At 20.6% G+C, this 18,505-nt stretch overlaps 7 protein-coding genes across 7 annotated transcripts; 2 read left to right on the top strand and 5 right to left on the bottom strand.

Moving 5' to 3' along the window:
* Positions 1 to 88: 88 nt before the first annotated feature.
* On the bottom strand, positions 89 to 1,182 carry SRAE_X000056500 (PMP-22/EMP/MP20/Claudin superfamily-containing protein; the record flags this gene model as incomplete). Its single annotated transcript, XM_024644925.1, has 6 exons — positions 89 to 322; positions 369 to 505; positions 550 to 690; positions 748 to 825; positions 870 to 1,019; positions 1,068 to 1,182. The coding sequence occupies 6 exons, from the start codon at positions 1,180 to 1,182 to the stop codon at positions 89 to 91; spliced, it is 855 nt and encodes a 284-aa protein (XP_024510434.1).
* A 2,827-nt stretch (positions 1,183 to 4,009) lies between these two features.
* SRAE_X000056600 (Phospholipase A2 domain-containing protein) lies at positions 4,010 to 4,573 on the top strand (the record flags this gene model as incomplete). The annotated part of the gene is made up of 2 exons (XM_024644926.1): positions 4,010 to 4,270; positions 4,322 to 4,573. The coding sequence occupies 2 exons, from the start codon at positions 4,010 to 4,012 to the stop codon at positions 4,571 to 4,573; spliced, it is 513 nt and encodes a 170-aa protein (XP_024510435.1).
* Positions 4,574 to 7,096: 2,523 nt separating this feature from the next.
* SRAE_X000056700 (Transcription factor AP-2) lies at positions 7,097 to 8,431 on the top strand (the record flags this gene model as incomplete). Its single annotated transcript, XM_024644927.1, has 1 exon — positions 7,097 to 8,431. One exon carries the CDS (start codon positions 7,097 to 7,099, stop codon positions 8,429 to 8,431), a length of 1,335 nt encoding a protein of 444 aa, XP_024510436.1.
* Positions 8,432 to 8,651: 220 nt separating this feature from the next.
* Positions 8,652 to 9,260, bottom strand: SRAE_X000056800 (Hypothetical protein; the record flags this gene model as incomplete). Its single annotated transcript, XM_024644928.1, has 1 exon — positions 8,652 to 9,260. The coding sequence occupies one exon, from the start codon at positions 9,258 to 9,260 to the stop codon at positions 8,652 to 8,654; it is 609 nt and encodes a 202-aa protein (XP_024510437.1).
* Positions 9,261 to 9,800: 540 nt separating this feature from the next.
* Positions 9,801 to 10,266, bottom strand: SRAE_X000056900 (Transthyretin-like family-containing protein; the record flags this gene model as incomplete). Its single annotated transcript, XM_024644929.1, has 2 exons — positions 9,801 to 10,058; positions 10,108 to 10,266. The coding sequence occupies 2 exons, from the start codon at positions 10,264 to 10,266 to the stop codon at positions 9,801 to 9,803; spliced, it is 417 nt and encodes a 138-aa protein (XP_024510438.1).
* A 1,549-nt stretch (positions 10,267 to 11,815) lies between these two features.
* SRAE_X000057000 (Paired domain and Homeodomain-like and Winged helix-turn-helix DNA-binding domain-containing protein) lies at positions 11,816 to 12,668 on the bottom strand (the record flags this gene model as incomplete). The annotated part of the gene is made up of 3 exons (XM_024644931.1): positions 11,816 to 12,056; positions 12,112 to 12,515; positions 12,570 to 12,668. The coding sequence occupies 3 exons, from the start codon at positions 12,666 to 12,668 to the stop codon at positions 11,816 to 11,818; spliced, it is 744 nt and encodes a 247-aa protein (XP_024510439.1).
* A 693-nt stretch (positions 12,669 to 13,361) lies between these two features.
* Positions 13,362 to 17,234, bottom strand: SRAE_X000057100 (Hydantoinase/oxoprolinase family and Hydantoinase B/oxoprolinase family and Hydantoinaseoxoprolinase, N-terminal domain-containing protein; the record flags this gene model as incomplete). The annotated part of the gene is made up of 2 exons (XM_024644932.1): positions 13,362 to 16,951; positions 17,006 to 17,234. The coding sequence occupies 2 exons, from the start codon at positions 17,232 to 17,234 to the stop codon at positions 13,362 to 13,364; spliced, it is 3,819 nt and encodes a 1,272-aa protein (XP_024510440.1).
* Between the last annotated feature and the right edge of the window lie 1,271 nt (positions 17,235 to 18,505).

An 18,505-nucleotide genomic window follows, 5' to 3' on the forward strand; every position in this document is an offset into this window, starting at 1 on the left:
AAAAATAAAATTTTTAAATTTATTTTTGTTTAAAGTGTATTTATAATGAAAAAAAAATTATATACAAATTATAATTGTATTAATTTAATTATACTAAAGAAAGATCTTGAAATGTTAATTTTCGTGGTTTATACATTTGATAAGCTCTTGAATGTTTAACATAATTATCTTGAACTATAAAAGGATCTTTATTTTCTGATGTTCTTCTAAGAGATTTCATTATTGATCTCATTTTATATCTTTCATATGTTTTAGCATCTCTTCTAGACATATATACAACAGTTGATAAAAGTGCCGTAATTTCTGTACATAAAAATCCAACCTTAAAAATAATATTTTAATATATTAATTATATTTTTTTTTAATACCTTAACACATATAAAACTATATCCATATGTATAATAAAATAATGGATCATCCATTTCTGAAGCTTTATATATTTTATAACCAGCTTCTTTTGTGACTGCTGACATATAAATTATTAAAAAAACAAATTTTGCAATTCCTTTAATATATATTAAAAAAAATAAAAAAATTATTATTTATTACCTGCAAAGATATGAAGTATTGTAGAGAAGAATAAACTTTTATATGGACTAGATCGTATACAACATATAATAATAGCTATAAAACCATTAATATCAAAAAATAAACTTAAAAGTAATGGAATTATTGCTTTTCTAATAGAAACTATAATAAAAATATAATATTAAAATAAATTATTAAGTATTACTTTATAAAAATTACCTTCAATAGAAGTTGTAACATCTGCTGGATCATCTATTGAAAAAAAATCAATTGGATTACATTTAAATTCAACTACAGCTTAAAAAAAATATTTTTATCAATTTTATGTTATTTTAACTTACGATCTAACCAACAAAATTTCCAAGGACCAAATGTAGCATTTTTATAATATACAATTTTATTATGTAGATCATCCATTAAATCAGTCTTATTTGGATATACATAATATTTTAATACTTCTGATGTGTATAACCAATTATTTGTTGAAACACCTAATATTAAAATAATTATTATGATAAAAAAAAAAGTTAAAAATTTACCATAACAATTTAATGCACTAGCTAGTAATGAAAAAAATAAAGAACATTTGATTAATTTTATGCGTGTTTGTGGTGAAATTTTAATTAATTTATGTGGATAGACAGGAAAAATCATGATAATAATAAAATAAAAATTATAAATTCATATTCTAAGAATTTTTATTTTAGTATTAGATGTGATAACAAAAAAGAATCTTAAATAAAGAAAATAAAATTTAAAATAAAAGTGTTAAAAAATATTTTTATTCATATAAAACCTTTAATAGATTTCTTTGAAGACATCCTTCTTTTTCTTATATAATAAACTTAAAGAAGAATGAATGATAAATTATAGATATATATATTTATAAATATAAAGAAAAGTAGGAAAACTCATGATGTTTAATTTGTTGGTAAGATTTGTTATTAAATTATCTGGACGTGTCTTACTATTCATAATAAATACTTTATTTATAAAAAAAAATTTTCAAATTTTTATTTTCAATAATTATATTATAAAAATATTTAACAATCTTTATCTTATTTATTTTTCTAAATACTAAAATATAAAATAATTTTAATATACCAATTTTTTTTTTAAAATACATTTATTTTCTTTTTATAATATTTATTTATTAGATTACTTTTAAAAATATATTTGTAGTTTTTACCATAATGATAAAAATTTAAAATTAATAAGAGGTGGTTATTATTAGTTTAGTGCGTTTACATTTATAATTTAAAAGTTATAATTACTTAATTATATACTTTAAAAATAAATACATTTAGTTTTAAAAATAAAAGCAATTATTTTAGTAACTTTATATGCATAATACAATATTTTATTTAATATTATTTTTATTTATTTTTATTATTTCTACATTATCATATTTTATTTTTTTATGTATTAATAAGATTATAATAATTGAAATGTATTCAGAAATTCAAAATAATTTTGAACGATTTATAGATGAAGATTTTAATGAAAATATTAATAATTATGAAAAATTTTTAATTTTAAATAATAGTCAAACATTTTAAAATTTTTTAATTTAAATTTATTTTTTTGTATTCATTTTATTTCTGTTATTATAATTTAATAAATACTTATAAGCTTAATAAAAAGATAACGAGTACAAATTACATTATTTGAATATAATATTTCATGTAAAAAATTAAACAACATTTATAAATAATCATATTATTCTTTTTTTATAAGAATCTAAGACACATTCTTATTAGATAAAACAAATTTAAATTTTCACTTTGTTATAAAAATTTATACTTTAAATTCAAAAATATTTTTATTCTCTTCATCATCAAGGAAGCATTAAAGTAATTTTATTTAAATAACTTCTAAATATATTCAAATATGTGTTTAAGAAAAAAAAATAATATCTGTAGTTTTTTTTTCTAACTTATTTGCAAACAAATTACAATTGGATATTTATTTTGATAAATAATGATTTTAATTACAGTATAATTGATAAAAAAAAATTGTTTCTTGAACAAAACTACAATATATTTTAATTTATAACTAGTTTTTTAGTTAATTTTTTTATATTTTATATAAATAAAAACTTTATGATTAAAAAGTATTAAACATTTGTTGTATGACAATATTGTCGGGTAAAAAGTTTTAAACTAATAATTTTATACATGTTAATTTAATTTATTATATAAATTATCATTTAAAAAAAAGCTAGAAAAATAATAATTTAATCTGTTAACTAGTATTATAATCTAACAAAATCTATTTAAAATATAAATATAAAAAATACTACTATTCTAAAAATTTCTATTTATATAATTTAATTTGTTTTGATTTGCTTTCAATTACATATTTTTGTCAAAAATAATTTGTCACTAATTAATTGTGTACATATTTTTAAACAATAACTTTTAAAAGAAATTATAATAATTAAAAGTTTACTAAAGTTAATAAACAAAAAAAAAATTATGAATAATATTTAAAAACCAATAATTATAAGATGGTAAATAAAGTTATAAAAATTTAATATTAATTATTTATAATTATATAAATGTTTTAATCTTATTTATTTATTCAATGATCAAAAAACAAAATAAAACAAAAGATTATTTTCAATATTTCATATTGTATAAAATATGGTAATTTTTTTAATTTATAAAAATCTCTTTAAATCATATATAGATATAATAAATTTATATTCGGTTTTAAAACAAATATTTAGAAATTATGTAAATTACTAACTATTTGCCAGAGGGTTTTTTTTGTCAAAAACCAATGTATCTTAATTGAAAACGTAATTGTTTTGAATCTTTTTTAATTATAATATTTTAGTAGTAACAAGTTTATTATTAAATCATATCAATATATATTTTATTGTAAGTAATGAATCATACTGAAAAAATAATGTCATATTTGTAAAAAACAAATAACAATTATCTTATTAAACAATGAATCAAACTTTTTATTGATAATAAAAAACCAAAAATGTTTTTCTTTCAATAGGATTGTTGTAATACTTTTTTTAAAATTTAATTTTAATAGTAAAAAAAAATGTATTTATAATATGTGTCACAGATTTATTGATAAAAAAAAAAAGATATATAGAGAATTAAAATTATGGTTAATTTTAAGGATAAAAATTAAAAAGTTGTAGTTTATATTTTAAAGACTATAAAAACTTTTTGTTTTCATTACTATTTACAATGTCTTATTATCTTGACGATACTAGATAAATTAGAATGCTTCATACTACAAAATAGAGTTTTTAAATATTTTATTTTTAACAGATATATAATTAATTCTCAAATTTAAATCAGATAAAGTCTATTTTTCACTATATACTTTATTATTAATCATCATCTAACCTGTTTTCCTTTGCCTTTAGGACTATATATATTAGAAAATTTATCTTTATCTCATTTTGATAAAAAATATTCAAATAAATTTTTATTATTAAATATTATCTTTTATCATGTCTAAAACTTTTACTTTTATCATTATTTGTTCTCTTTTATATATTTGTAAATCATTTAAATGTGGTAGTAATAAACTTGAAGAAAATATTGCTAGTTCAGTTGTTGATCTTAATTGTAAAGGACAAAAAGTATTAATAAATAAATGTTGTCTTCAACATGATAGATGCTATGATAGACAAGATTTAAAAAAAAGTTGTGATGATACATTTTGTGAGTGTCTTGCAGTTGCTTCAAAGGGTAATAATTTGTGTAAAACAGTATGTTTATTTTTTTTATATATTATTTTTTTTTATCAATAAATTATTTAGTTAGGAACATCACATATGTGTAATGTTGTAAGACTTTTTGGACAAACAGCTTATGACCAAGCTAAAAAAGGTAATACTGATAAGATAAAGAAAACAAAAAAAATAAAATCTAATGGTGGAGGTAAATTAGAAGGTAATTCTTCAAATCAAAATAAAAAATCAAAAGGAAATAAATTACAAAAAATAGAAAAAACATTGAAGAAAGAAGAAACAGAAGAAGAGGAACTTTTTAATACAACAGAAAGATTATAAAATAATTTTTTTATTTATTTTTATCCTTTTTATTCACAAAAATAATTTTATTTAGTTTATTACTAAATAATTTTATACTTAAAATTATACCTGCAATATGATTCTATTTGAATAAAATATCATCTTTACATTAAGTATTAGCATAATAAAAATGCATATTTAAGACAACTATATTTGATAGTGAAAAAAAAAACATAAAAATTACTAATTTAATGAAAAGAATGTTTTATTATTTTATTGATGGGTGATAAAATTTGTACTCAAGATTTTGATAATCAAATAGTTTCTTACTAAAATATGTCATATTTTGTTAATAAAAATAATAGTGTTTAAAATAAAATGGTTTTTAAATTTACATTCATAACATCAAAAGAATAAAGTTTTTTTTTTATCAATATATATTATTAGTTCACAACAAAAAAATTTATTTTTTAAGATACTTTTTTTATCTATAAAGCATTATTACCAAATGCTTTTTTAAACTTTAATTTTTGTAAATAAATCAAAAATATTTCTTTATGATGTTAAATATAATAAATTTTTAAAAAGATTTTTTTATTATTATTTTATCTAACTTAATTATTTTTATAATTATTAAAAATTTCTTGTGCTAATAATTTTAAAATAAAAAAAATTACAATACTTTTATCATTTATATTTTATAGATGTTAAAGTAAAAATTTTTTTCATCAGCTGTTAAAAATAATTATCATCTTTTTCAAACTTTAATTTGTATGTTTTTATTTTTTTTTTCTTATAATAAACTATATTAATTCAATAATTGCTCATTTTTCAAAATTTATTTTTTTTTTTTATCTTTTAATCAATCAACTTTATATACTATTACCTGAAAAAAATGATTTCTAAAAATGATAAAGTATTGTTTTTATGTTTATTTTTTTATTATATCACTAATAAATAATTTAAAAAATTATAAAATAAAACATGAAAATTTTATGAGAAAATTTTGCATAAAACTTCTTCAATTTCATTTATTTTAAATATTCTATAATAATAGAATAACATATATATAAAAGTGCTTTATAACGTTTCTAACTGCAATTTAGTTAATAAAAATATATTGCTACAAATATTTTGTTTTATGTAGCAGATGTTAGAAACACCACTTATAAAAATAAAAAACTAAAATAATATTTTATATTAATACATAGTGTTAATAATATAACCTTTTTTTTATTTATAAAATATTTTTGAATAAGTTTCATTTATAAAAATATATTAAGATTTACCAATTGAATTAAAAAGCTTGATAAACTGTCTGCTTTTTTAATTAAAAGATTAATTTTTCATTTATAAAATAACTTATAATTATTATATAGGTAACAGTTAATTTGATGGTTTATTCTTTTAATACCAGTTGAAATATAATATAAATTTAAAATGTACAAATAATTACTTTTTACTTTCATTAATTTCTTTATAACCATGATTTTGTAAAAGGTCATTTTCAAAATAATTAAACTAATTTTAATTATCAATTAGCTTTCAAAGAAAAATGATTACATTTTGACAGCTCCATGAAATGTGATAATATTTAAAAAAAAAATTTATATATATATAAAGTGTAAAAATTACTAAAGGCAGTAATCTATTATATACAAAAAATTTTTTTAATAATATAATGATTCATTTATAATTAAGAAAGATACATATTTCTTTTAATATATTTATCTATAATATATTTTCTAAAAAAAGTATTTAACAACATTATTTGTAATAAAAATTAGTTATTTAAAATTTCCGCCAATTAGTTTATATGAATAAATATATTTAATTTTTACCAATGACTTCTAAACTACAATTTTTGATTTGAATAACTTCCTTCCTAGAAGCGTTGTATTATTATTTGGAACAAGTTAAGACCTTGAAAATCATCTATATTATTATGTAATCACATACTTTTTACTCAAAATTTATTATATAAGTAAATATTGTTTAAATCATGAATCAGTAAATGCTTTTTATAATAAGCTATTAGATATGATAAAAACTGCCTGCTTTCTTATACATTAATATTATTAAACTCTAAATATAAACATTTATCTAAGCATATTATAAATAGGTTATCGTAAAAAAAATTATAAATATTACTTAGCAATAATATTTTGTACTTTATTTTCTTTTTATTATATTAAAAATTATATATATTTTTGCCTATAATACTAAAATTTATATAGCTTACCTTTTAATATCTTATATATACGTAGAATTTTTTTATTTATTAGTATCATTAAAATATTTATATATACCCAGTGGCAAAACATCACCTGTCAATTGGTAGCTTTTAAAATATGCTATAAAAATGTTATATATTTGAAAAATTTTAATATATATTCTATCATCTAAATGTATCTTGCATTAGCATTTTATTATGTTTATATTCTTTTTTTTTTTTGTCAATTTTTGAAATATATTATTTTGGTAATTTAAAGATAAATATCTTTTTGTCATTTTAGAAACATATCTTAATTTAAAGATTTTTTAAAAATTTTTATCACTATCATGTCATCATTTGTTGATACATCTAATACAGTATCTAATTTTTTACCTGAAGATTTAGCTTTACTAATATCTTCATTTAATCAGTCAAATCATTTATCGTTAATAAATTCTCAACCAATGAATATGTTAAGTATGTTTCCAACAGTATCAAATTCATATTTATTTGATAATAATACAAATTTGATAAATTTTCCGTTAACAACAACTTCAAATGATCAATATGATTTATTATCAAAAAATAAAACAAATCTTCCTAAAGAATCTGATAAAGGTAACCGCAAACGTAATTATATTATTGAAGAATTATTAGAAATAAAAAAATCAAAAAAAGATAATGATAAAGAGGTGGATGGTAAAAAAGTACAAAGTAGTTTTTTAGAAAGAATACAGTTTAATGGTGATGAAGATACAGAGACAACATCAAGTTTAACATCAATTTCTTCACAAAGTTCAAATAATATATCACCAAATATTATTAATTCAAATGATACACTTAATCAAGAATGTATTGCTAATGCATTAGCAATTGGTGAAACATTTGAAAGTAATGCTAATTTACTTGTTCTCTCAAATACTATACCATTAAATATACTTCAAATGGGAAAAACTTCAGGTAAAGATCAGGGAGTAACTGAATTTCCATTAATGAATGTACCTAAAGATAAAATATTTGCTCAAGTACCTGGTAGATTATCACTTTTATCTAATGTTGTAAAATATAAAATGACTGTAAGTGAAATTAGAAGAAGACTTCTTGGTCCAGAGTCATTTAATTTTTCACTATTAGGAGCATTATTAAGAAGAGCAAAGATGCCTGCAAAATCTCAAGCATTAGTTAATGAACTTGGTGAAATTGGATTATTTATTTCTAGAGGAAGAAGAAGGATCTCTAATGTTACATTGATGTCAGCTTTAACAGAAGCTGAAGCATTAGTATTAGCAAAAGATTTTAATTCTGTAAGTAAACAATATTTTCCTGTTCATCCACTTGCTATTGATGCAAATAAAAAATTTCTTGAAAAATGTTCATCAAAGGAAGTTGCAAAAAAATGTAAAATTGAAAGGATAACTAAAATGAAAAATGCTATTGAAGTATTTGAAGAATTATCACAATATATGGAGAATGATCGTAGTCCAATTCTTGATCAGGAAGATACACCAATTTTGTCGGAACAAATTCAAGATCAATTAAGTCATTACTCAATGTTAACCCATGGTTTTGGTGTTAAATCATTACTTGTTGGTGTACAAATTGGTATTAAATATATTAATGCTGTCTTATCTGATTTAAATGAGCCTATCTTAACATGTAACATTGATATGTTTGAAAGATAATATTTAGAATAATTCAATTTTATAATTCACGAAAAAAATAATATGTTTGGTATAATGAAGCAAAAAAGATGTATATCATTTTATTAAATTGTATAATTTTTTTAAAGTAATTTTTTATTTCATGATTTATTTAAAAGAAAATTATTTATAATTAAAAAATGTAATTTATTTTTTCTTTTAATATTATCAAATAGAAAATTAGATTTATCTAACATTTTTTTTAAAATGTTTCAGAATTTTGAACATTTGAAGTAATATAATTACAATAATGTTGTAAATATTCACTGGTATGTATTGTATTTCTATATATATTACAAAATTGATGTGCTCTAGCTGCAGAATTTCCATAAACTTCAAAATATTCTTTTGCTTGATTTTCAACTAAATTTAATTGAGTTGGTATTTCTATACCATTATTAAATGGTTTATTGGGAGAAAATGGATTATAATCATCTAATTGGTTATTTTCCATTGGTTCAGAAACATCTGCTCTAAACATTAAACTTCTTGCAACAGAAGGATAAAGATTCATACCTGGAACCGGGAAATTACCAATTTGATTATTATTCATATCACTTTCAGATGAAGGAAATCTATCAAATTCAGAACCCTGATTTTTAGCATCGCGTTCTTGTTGTTTTTGTTGGTCTGGTCTTACTAATGGTTCTAGTTGTTTTTCTGGATCTGTTAAAACTAATGGTATAGGTACTCCATTATTAAATTGTTCTTGTCTTGGTTGGCCAGATAAAACTTGTGGTCTATTAGATTGATTTGGTGATTGTGGTTGAACTTGTACTCTTTGTTGTGGCACTTGTGGTAAAACTTTCATTGGTTGTTGAAAAGTAATCCCTGCCAAAAGTAATAAAGGGAGGCCCACAAAAAAGTATGAATTAAAGAATTTCATTTTAAAAATATTTTTTAATATTTTTTCTTTTCTTTTATATATTTTTCTAAATAACAAAACTTAATTTATAATGTTTTTTAAAATATAAATATTTAAAAAAAAATGTTAAAAAATAAAATGTTCGGGAACTTTAAAATTTTAATATAATTATTCATTGGTATTTTGATTTTCTTAGTAGAAAATATTTTTATTTGAACAAATAATTAAATGTTATTTTTGAGTCACATTCATTGATAATTTTTTTTTATAATATTTAGAGCTTATTTTTTGGTTCAAATTTTAATATAAAATTTTTATATTCAATTAATAATTTATATTTTTTATTGAAAAAAAAAATCAAAGTTAATATTTTTTATTTGTACGGTTAAAAAATAGTTGTTTTAATTAATTAACATTGCGGTAGTATTTTTCGAGAAGATAAAAATAAATTTTTTTTTTATAAATTATTTTTAAAAATAAATATTGTTAGTCTAAAATTATTGGATGTTCAATGTGATAATCATACATTTCTGGTACAAAGATTTGAAAACTTGGTTTAATAACCAATAGTTCTGGTTTATCAGAGTTACATTTATGCATAACTTTAAGAAAGAATTCTGGTCTATTTGGTAAATTATAAAACCAATTTTGATCACTTGCACAACCACTTATATCAAATAACCCATCTTCATTTTGAATTGTAAATATTGTAACTCTATCATCTGGATCAAAAAATTTCAAAAACTATAAAATATTGTTTATTTATATTATATTTAAAAAAAATAAAACTTACTCCAACACTATCTTCATCCCATAATTCAACGTTGGTTCCTATAACACGAGTTTGATTATGCCGACATAATACTCTTCCTGCCACAAAAGTACAACTTTCAGCAGCAAAAGTAATTTCTTTGAATAATAATATAATAAATATTAAAAAACGTAACGACATTCTAAAAGTAAATTAAAAATATATATAAAATATCAAAAAACATTCTTTAAAGATTAAGATATAAAAAAGATATGTTTCAAAGTTTAATAATCATTATTAAGATAAAATAAAAATTTAAAATCATAAGATATATTAAAATTTTATTAATGTGAGTGTATTTTAAAATAAATATTCAATTGTTTATGTGTAAATATGTGAAAAATAAAAATAAAATATATTATATTATTATTTTACTACACAAAAATTTCTTATTGCTTTTAATTAATATTTTTCGATGTCATTAAAGAAAAAAAAATAGTTATTAAAATAATGTAATTGATTTGAATATAAAATTTTAAAAGTAATAAATTTTTTTTAACAATGTACAATGTCAGTTAATTTTTAAAAAAATAATACAGACAAAAATAAGTAAGATAAGAATGAATGGTAAATTGATTATTGGCTTTCATTACCTATACCAAAAAAAGATTAAATGATAAGATATTTAATGAGATGCGCAAAAAAAACTAGCTTTATAATAAAAATGTAGAATAATTTTATCGCTTAATAAAAGATTTTATAGTTATTGTGTAGAGTAATGTGAGTTGTCTCATATATGGTGACACTTCTTTATTTTTGTTCATTATATTTAATGTTTCCATTAACCAACAAGATACTTCAAATCAATGAATGTTTAAAATAACGATTTAACTTAAATATACATAAATAACAAAAGTTTACAATCTTTCTTATCATAGCGGCTGGTTTACAATAAATGTTACATATATCTAACTATCATTTAAACCCTTTTTTTTTATTTTAAAAAAAAATCTTTTCTTTTATAATACTAGTAAATTAAAAAGCAAATAATTTTTAAACAATATTTTGGTATAATCTATTGTTGTTTATATTCATTTAAAATAAAAATACTTTTTTAAAGATTATTTATATAGTCATTTATAATTATTTTTGATTTATTTTATTATTATCGTATAATCTAAATTTTTTTTTTCTACTTACTAAATATGAGCATGTTTTTAAGAAGAAATTATTTATATTAATATTTAGTTATATATTTTTTTTATTTATAATCATACCAATTTATATTAATTATATAATGGTTTAAGAAGTTGGAAAAATGATTATGTTATTATAGTGTTATTAAAATTCCTAATTAATTACTTTAAAATTTTATAAGGTATTTAACATAATAATTAATTAGTTATTTAAAATAATTATAAATTTATGCTACACTTAAATATGAAATAATTATAATAATTATTAAAGAAAAAAAGATAACAAATTACTATATATTAAAAAATATCATGGTATCCTTTATTACAAAAAAAAAAACAAAATTAGTTATTTAATTTTAACAATCATTTATAAAAGTTTTTAATTAAAGAAAAGAAAAAATGATATTAAATAATCCTACATATGCAAAAAAAAATTAATTAATTATATTAAACTCAATTGTTGGGACAATTAAAAATGTAAATAATATGAGATATTTTTATTAATTATAATAACACTTTTTTTTTGCAAAAATCCTAACTTTGAGTTTATTAATTTAGTTTGTTCCAGAAACTTGTACATCTGTAGTGATGTTAGAAGAAATAACAAATGTATCACATGTACTTTGTGGACTGCTGTTTACGTTTTTATTTACAATACCTATATTATTATTATTATTATTATTATTGTTGTTATTGTTGTTGTTGTTTAAATTATTGTTATTACTTTTTATTCCTTTCCTATTTCTTCTATTTTCAGAATTTGAAAAAGGTGATAATAAACCTGTTTCACGAAACCTAAAATTGATAATATTATATATATTTTTTGTAACAAAAATTTAAAAATTCTAACCTGCTAATTATCTTAGAAACACAACCATGGCTAACACATAAAGCTTTTGAAATTGCATTTACTTTCATTCCTTGACGATGTAACTCAATAATTCGACATCTTTCTGACATTGAAAGTGGTCTTCCAGGACAATATGGTCTTCCATATAAATTTGTTCCTGAAGTTCTTCGATGACTATTACGTTTACGTGGTTGTTTTTTTTCATTTTCTATTCTTGGTATATTTGATGATATTTCTGTTGTTGTATTATTATTTAAAATACCACAATCATTTGTAATTGGATAATTAAAATAATTAATATTGTTAAGATAATAATTAGAATATTCTTTTGATGTATCACAATATGTATCTGGTATTGTAGATTGAAATTGATAACATATATTATATTCTTGTGATGGAGAGCTCTTTAAAAATTTATATTAATAAATTAAAATAAAATATATTTTTTATAAACGTACTTTTAACCAAGCATTAAAACTTTTTTCTAATGCATCAGGTGTACTAGTATCAATGACATAACAACAATAATGATCTTCCAACCATTTAATATTATCCATAATATATAAAATAATATATTTTTAAATTTTAATAAAAGTAAAAAAAAAGTGAAAGCTTCTTTTGTAAAAAATTAGTGATTGTGAAAAATATACATTTATTCTACAATTATTAGGCCCACCTCTTACTTTTTACGCTAATCCAGATTTTAAGAAGACATATTCTTAATCGAAGTAAACATTTATTGATAAATCCATGTTTTTAACCTTTTTAATATTATATGTTTATGTATATAAATATATATATACATACATATTTGGAAGAAAAGCAATGAATAAGCAAAATATGTCAAAGTGAAAGTTGATTAATGTAAAAAAAATTTTTTTTAAATAAAAAATACTGGTTAATATTAGCTATTTAATAGTGAAAAACCTGATATCATTGACTTGTCTATAAATGGATGTCTACTTAAAACCAGGTGTTAAAAATACTTGAAAGATATTATTAGCTATACAAATTCTTTTATAGCGAAAAAAAAGATAATATAAAAATAATAGACATGATAATTTACTCTTTTTTTAAATATCTTTTTTATAAATATTTTATGTATTATTTATAAAAAAAAAAATTTACCAACAATTTATTATAAAAAAAATGGCACGTTTAATTAATAAAAATAATTATTAATAACTAACGATAAAACAAAATTAAAATATTAAGATAAAATAAAAAAAATCATATTATATAAGTGTAAATTAGGTATTTGGAATACCATAACCACCTCCACCTGGAGTTTTTATTTCTAATATTTCTCCAGCAGAAACATTAACAGTACTTTTACCTCCTATATCTTTTTTATCACCGTTTAAAGATATTATTGAATTAACACCACATTTTCCAGGATTACCACCATTTAAACCAAATGGTTTTGTTATACGACGTTCCGTTAAAACAGATAATGTCATTGGAGCTCTAAATTGAAGTTTTCTTATTATTCCATTACCACCATTATATTTTCCTTTTCCTCCTGAATCTTGTCTTATACAAAATTCTCTTACAATAACAGGATATCTTGCTTCAACAATTTCTGGATCAGTTATTCTTGTATTTGTCATATGTGTATGAACACCAGATCTTCCATTAAAATTTTTACCTGCTCCTGATCCACCACCAATTGTTTCATAATATCCTCCCATATATTCATTACCAAATGTTATATTATTCATACAACCATGTGAAGCAGCACATGCTTCAAATGCACTAAGTATAACATCACAAATACGTTGAGATGTTAAAACATTTCCACCAACTACTGCTGCATCTTCATTTGGTGATAATATTGTACCTTGTGGTATTATTATATTAACAGGATTTAGACATCCTTGATTTAATGGTATATCACGTCCAACTAGACATCGTATACAATAAATAATAGCTGCTTTAACAACACCTTCAGGAGCATTTAAATTATATTTACTTTGTGGTCCTGTTCCTGTAAAATCAAATATTGCTTCACCATTATTTTTATCAATTTTTATTGATAAATTTATAATTGTACCATCATCCATCATATCTTTTGATGTTAATAATGAATTATGAAGTGATTTAAAATAATCACGTACACATTTTTCAGCATTTTCTGTAATATGATTCATATAAGCTTTTACGACATCCAAACCATATTCATTTGTAAGATCTGTAAGAAGTGAAATTCCTTTTTGATTTGCAGCAATTTGTGCTTTTAAGTCTGCTAAATTATCTGCTAATTGTCTAGTTCCTGTACAACCAATTTGTTTACTTGGTTCATTTAATGCATCTATTACTTTTGATTCTAAAAATATACCATTTTCAACAATTGTAAATGCATTTTTAAATACAGCACCTTCTTCAAATATTGTTGTTGAATTTGGTGGCATTGATCCAGGAACTAATCCACCAATATCTGAATGATGACCTCTATTAGCAACATAAAAATCAGGTATATTATCATTTGATATATATATTGGTGTTATAACAGTTAAATCAGGTAAATGTGAACCACCTTCTTTAGGATGATTAGATAATACAGCTTCACCTTTTTTAATTCCACCTGGTCCTTTTAATTTAATTAAATATTTAACTGCTGTTTGCATACCACCTAAATGAACAGGAATATGTGGAGCATTAGCTATTAAATCACCATTAGGACCAAATAATGCACATGAAAAATCTAATCTTTCTTTAATATTTGTTGAAATTGCTGTTCTTTCTAGTACTTTACCCATCTGTTCAGCAATACTCATAAGACGATGACTAAATATACTTAAATGTATAGGATTTAAATTAATACCAATATTTTTTAATCCTCTATCTTGAACATCAATATTAATTGAACCATCATTTGTTATTGTAGCAATACAATTAGGATCAACAACAACAGTACAATCAGAATCTAATATTAATGCTGGTCCATCAATTATATTATTACATTTTAATTTTTCAAGTAATAAACATTTTGTTTCCATCCATTTTCCATTAAAAAAACATTTAACTATTTCTTCATATTCATAATTATTAGTTAATGAATTATTGTTTATATTTTCTATTTTGGGATATGAAAAACGTTTTGCTGATGCTACAACACGTATATCTTTAACAATTACTTTGCGATCACTATGAACAAATCCAAATTGTTTTTTATGTAATAATTCAAATCCTTCTTTAGCTTTTTCTAATTCTTCTAACTTTAATATACCATTAACATCAGTTCTAGATATATCAACAATTATTGGTATTGTTGAATCAGTTTTATGGTAACGAAGATAAAATTCAACTTTATGATGAACATCAAGATTTTTAAAACCATTATTAAGTAAATTATCTTTAGTTTCTTTCATCATACTTATTATTTTTTTTGTTAAAAATTGTCTTTTTCTTTCATTTATTAAGAGATCATCATTATATGGCCATATTGTATCTGTAACAGTATCAGCAGCACCAATTCCATATGCTGATAATAAACCAGAATGTGGTGATATTTTTATTTTTGTTATACCTAATTTTTCAGCTACAGCACAACAATGTTGACCACCAGCACCACCAAAACTACAAAGTTCATGTGCTGCAGTATTATAACCTTTACCTTCTGTTAATGTTCTTATTGGTCTTGACATTGTTTCATTTGCAACATTAATAAAACCTTCTGCAACATTTTCAATTGATAATGATGATTGTCCCATCTCATTAAGATAAGAATTTATATTTTTTGTTAATTTTTCAAATTCATTATATGATGCATCATAATCTAATGGTTCATTACCATTTGGACCAAAAATTTTAGGAAATCTATCTGGAATTATTTTTTTAAGAACAACATTTGCATCAGTAATAGTTAAGTAGCCATTTTTTCTATAACATATAGGACCAGGATCTGAACCTGCTGATTCAGGACCAACAATAAAACGACCATCTCTAAAAAATAATCTTGATCCACCACCAGCTGCTACAGTATGAATATCCATTTGTGGGACTTGAATTGTTACACCTGCTGTTTGAGTTTCTAATGTATGTTCAAATTCTCCTGCATATCTAGAAACATCTGTAGATGTTCCACCCATATCAAAACCAATTACTGGTTGTTTAGTTTCATTATCATAAGCTGTTATAGATACACCAACAATACCACCAGCTGGTCCTGATAAGATTGCTCTACATCCTATAAAATCATTTATTGCACATAAACCACCATCAGATCGCATAAATTCTAAATTAATTCCTTTTAAATTATCATTAAAATTTTTTTTAAATGATTCAATATATTTTTTAACTATTGGTGTTAAATAAGCATCTGTTACAGTAGTAAATGTTCTTGGGACAAATTTTGCCATATTTGAAACTTTATGAGATACTGATACATGTTCAAAACCAAATTTATATGCTATACTTTCAGCATATCTTTCATGACCAGGATAGGCGTATGAATTAACAAATGATACAGCTAATGATGTATAACCTTCATCTTTTAATAATTTTATTTGTTCTTCAATATTTGATGATTCAATTGGTGATTCAATAATCAAACCATCTAAATGACCACATGAACCATATAATCCATCAATTTTAAATTCAACATCTTTATATACATTATCTATTGGAACTAAAATTCTTTCATTAATTTCAACAACTTTATCACATGGAGCTTCTGGTTTTATAATATTAAGATCAAATAGATTTGGACGTGTTTGATTACCAATATATAAAATATCCTTAAATCCTTTAGTAATAATTAAAGCACATTTTTCTCCTTTTCTTTCTAAAAGTGCATTTGTAGCTACTGTTGTACCCATACGTATCCATTCAATATTTTCTAGAAAAAAAAATATATAATTAATTAATTAATTAAATATAATAAAATACCAACCTGTTGGAATAGGTTCATCAATTAAAATATTTTTTCCAGTAAATTTTTGTAAAAATCTCCTTATACCTTCAGTTGGAGCACATTTATATTTTGTTGGATCTTCTGATAATAATTTAAGTTTTTCAATCTTTCCAGAAGGAAAACAACATATTATATCAGTAAATGTACCACCACGATCAATTGCAAAACCAAGTTTACCAATACATCTTTTTTTGCATTCAACAGTCATTTTTGAGAGATAAAGAAAAAAAAATTAATTTTTAGTATTAAAAATATGATTAATTGAAAAAAAAAGAGTTATCTAAAAGTAATAAAAATAAAGAAGTGTTAAAATTATTTACTTAAAAGATTATATTATATGTGTTACAAAATTTATGATATGCCGAATAAGATCAAAAATAAAAGAGTATCTATGTATATGAATATGTATAAATATATATTCTAACATGCAGAGTAAAAGAAATATATAAAAATTGTATGTAATTTGCGATATAGCATAATCTAATCATTGAATTATATGTCGTCGCTTTTTTACAATCTTAATTTGATAGTAATTTTTGGAAAATCTCTAATTCTTTCAATAGGTCATCGAACATTTTTTTTATAATACTCTAGTAAATATTTATTTTTTCAATAGAAACAAATATTTAAAAAAAATATGATATCAAAATGTTACATTCATCAATTATAATAAAAAAAAAAAGTTTAAGAAAAATACATACTACACAGATACTACAATGTACATGATATATTAATCAAACAAAATATCTTTATTTATATGCCATTTAAATATTAAAAGGAGATGAACTATCCTATTGATATAATGACGCATTTATCAGACATTAAAAAGTGTATATAATAAATATATATTTTTTCTTTTCAAATAAAAAAAATTAAATATTGTATAAAAATTTATTATTTTAATCTTATTCTTACATCATGTATAAGTAATGCTAAATAAAAAATAACATTTTTTTTTGCGCGAAAGACTAATACATTGATATGTGTATAATCTTATCAGTTAAAATAATATTTGATATTATTGTAAATAGTGAGAGAGAAAGATGCAGCTTAACATTCAATCGTCATTTAAAAATTAAATACTTAAAGGTGAATTGGGATAATTTTATCAATGATACATTATATTATATATAATATATTTAGTGTCAGTATTGATAAATAATATAATAATATACCTAAATATTTTGATAATATAAAAAGGATATATAAATAATAAACGAAAGATATTTTCCTTAAAAATTTTAAAACAATAATTATACATATTGTTATTAAATATTTCTGTTTTTTTTTTTACTATCAATTATAATTTCTAATTATATTAAGAAATATTAAATATTATATATATATATATATATATATATATGACGCGCACATAAATAATTATTTTTTTTTTTATTAAACATGTGTCAATAGTAGTGATTAACAAGTTGTATTTAATTCAATAAAATAAGTAATACTATACCAATCAAGAGATCTTGT

Source organism: Strongyloides ratti (assembly GCF_001040885.1).
Source record: "Strongyloides ratti genome assembly S_ratti_ED321, chromosome : X".
NCBI classification, from domain to species: Eukaryota; Metazoa; Nematoda; class Chromadorea; order Rhabditida; family Strongyloididae; genus Strongyloides; species Strongyloides ratti.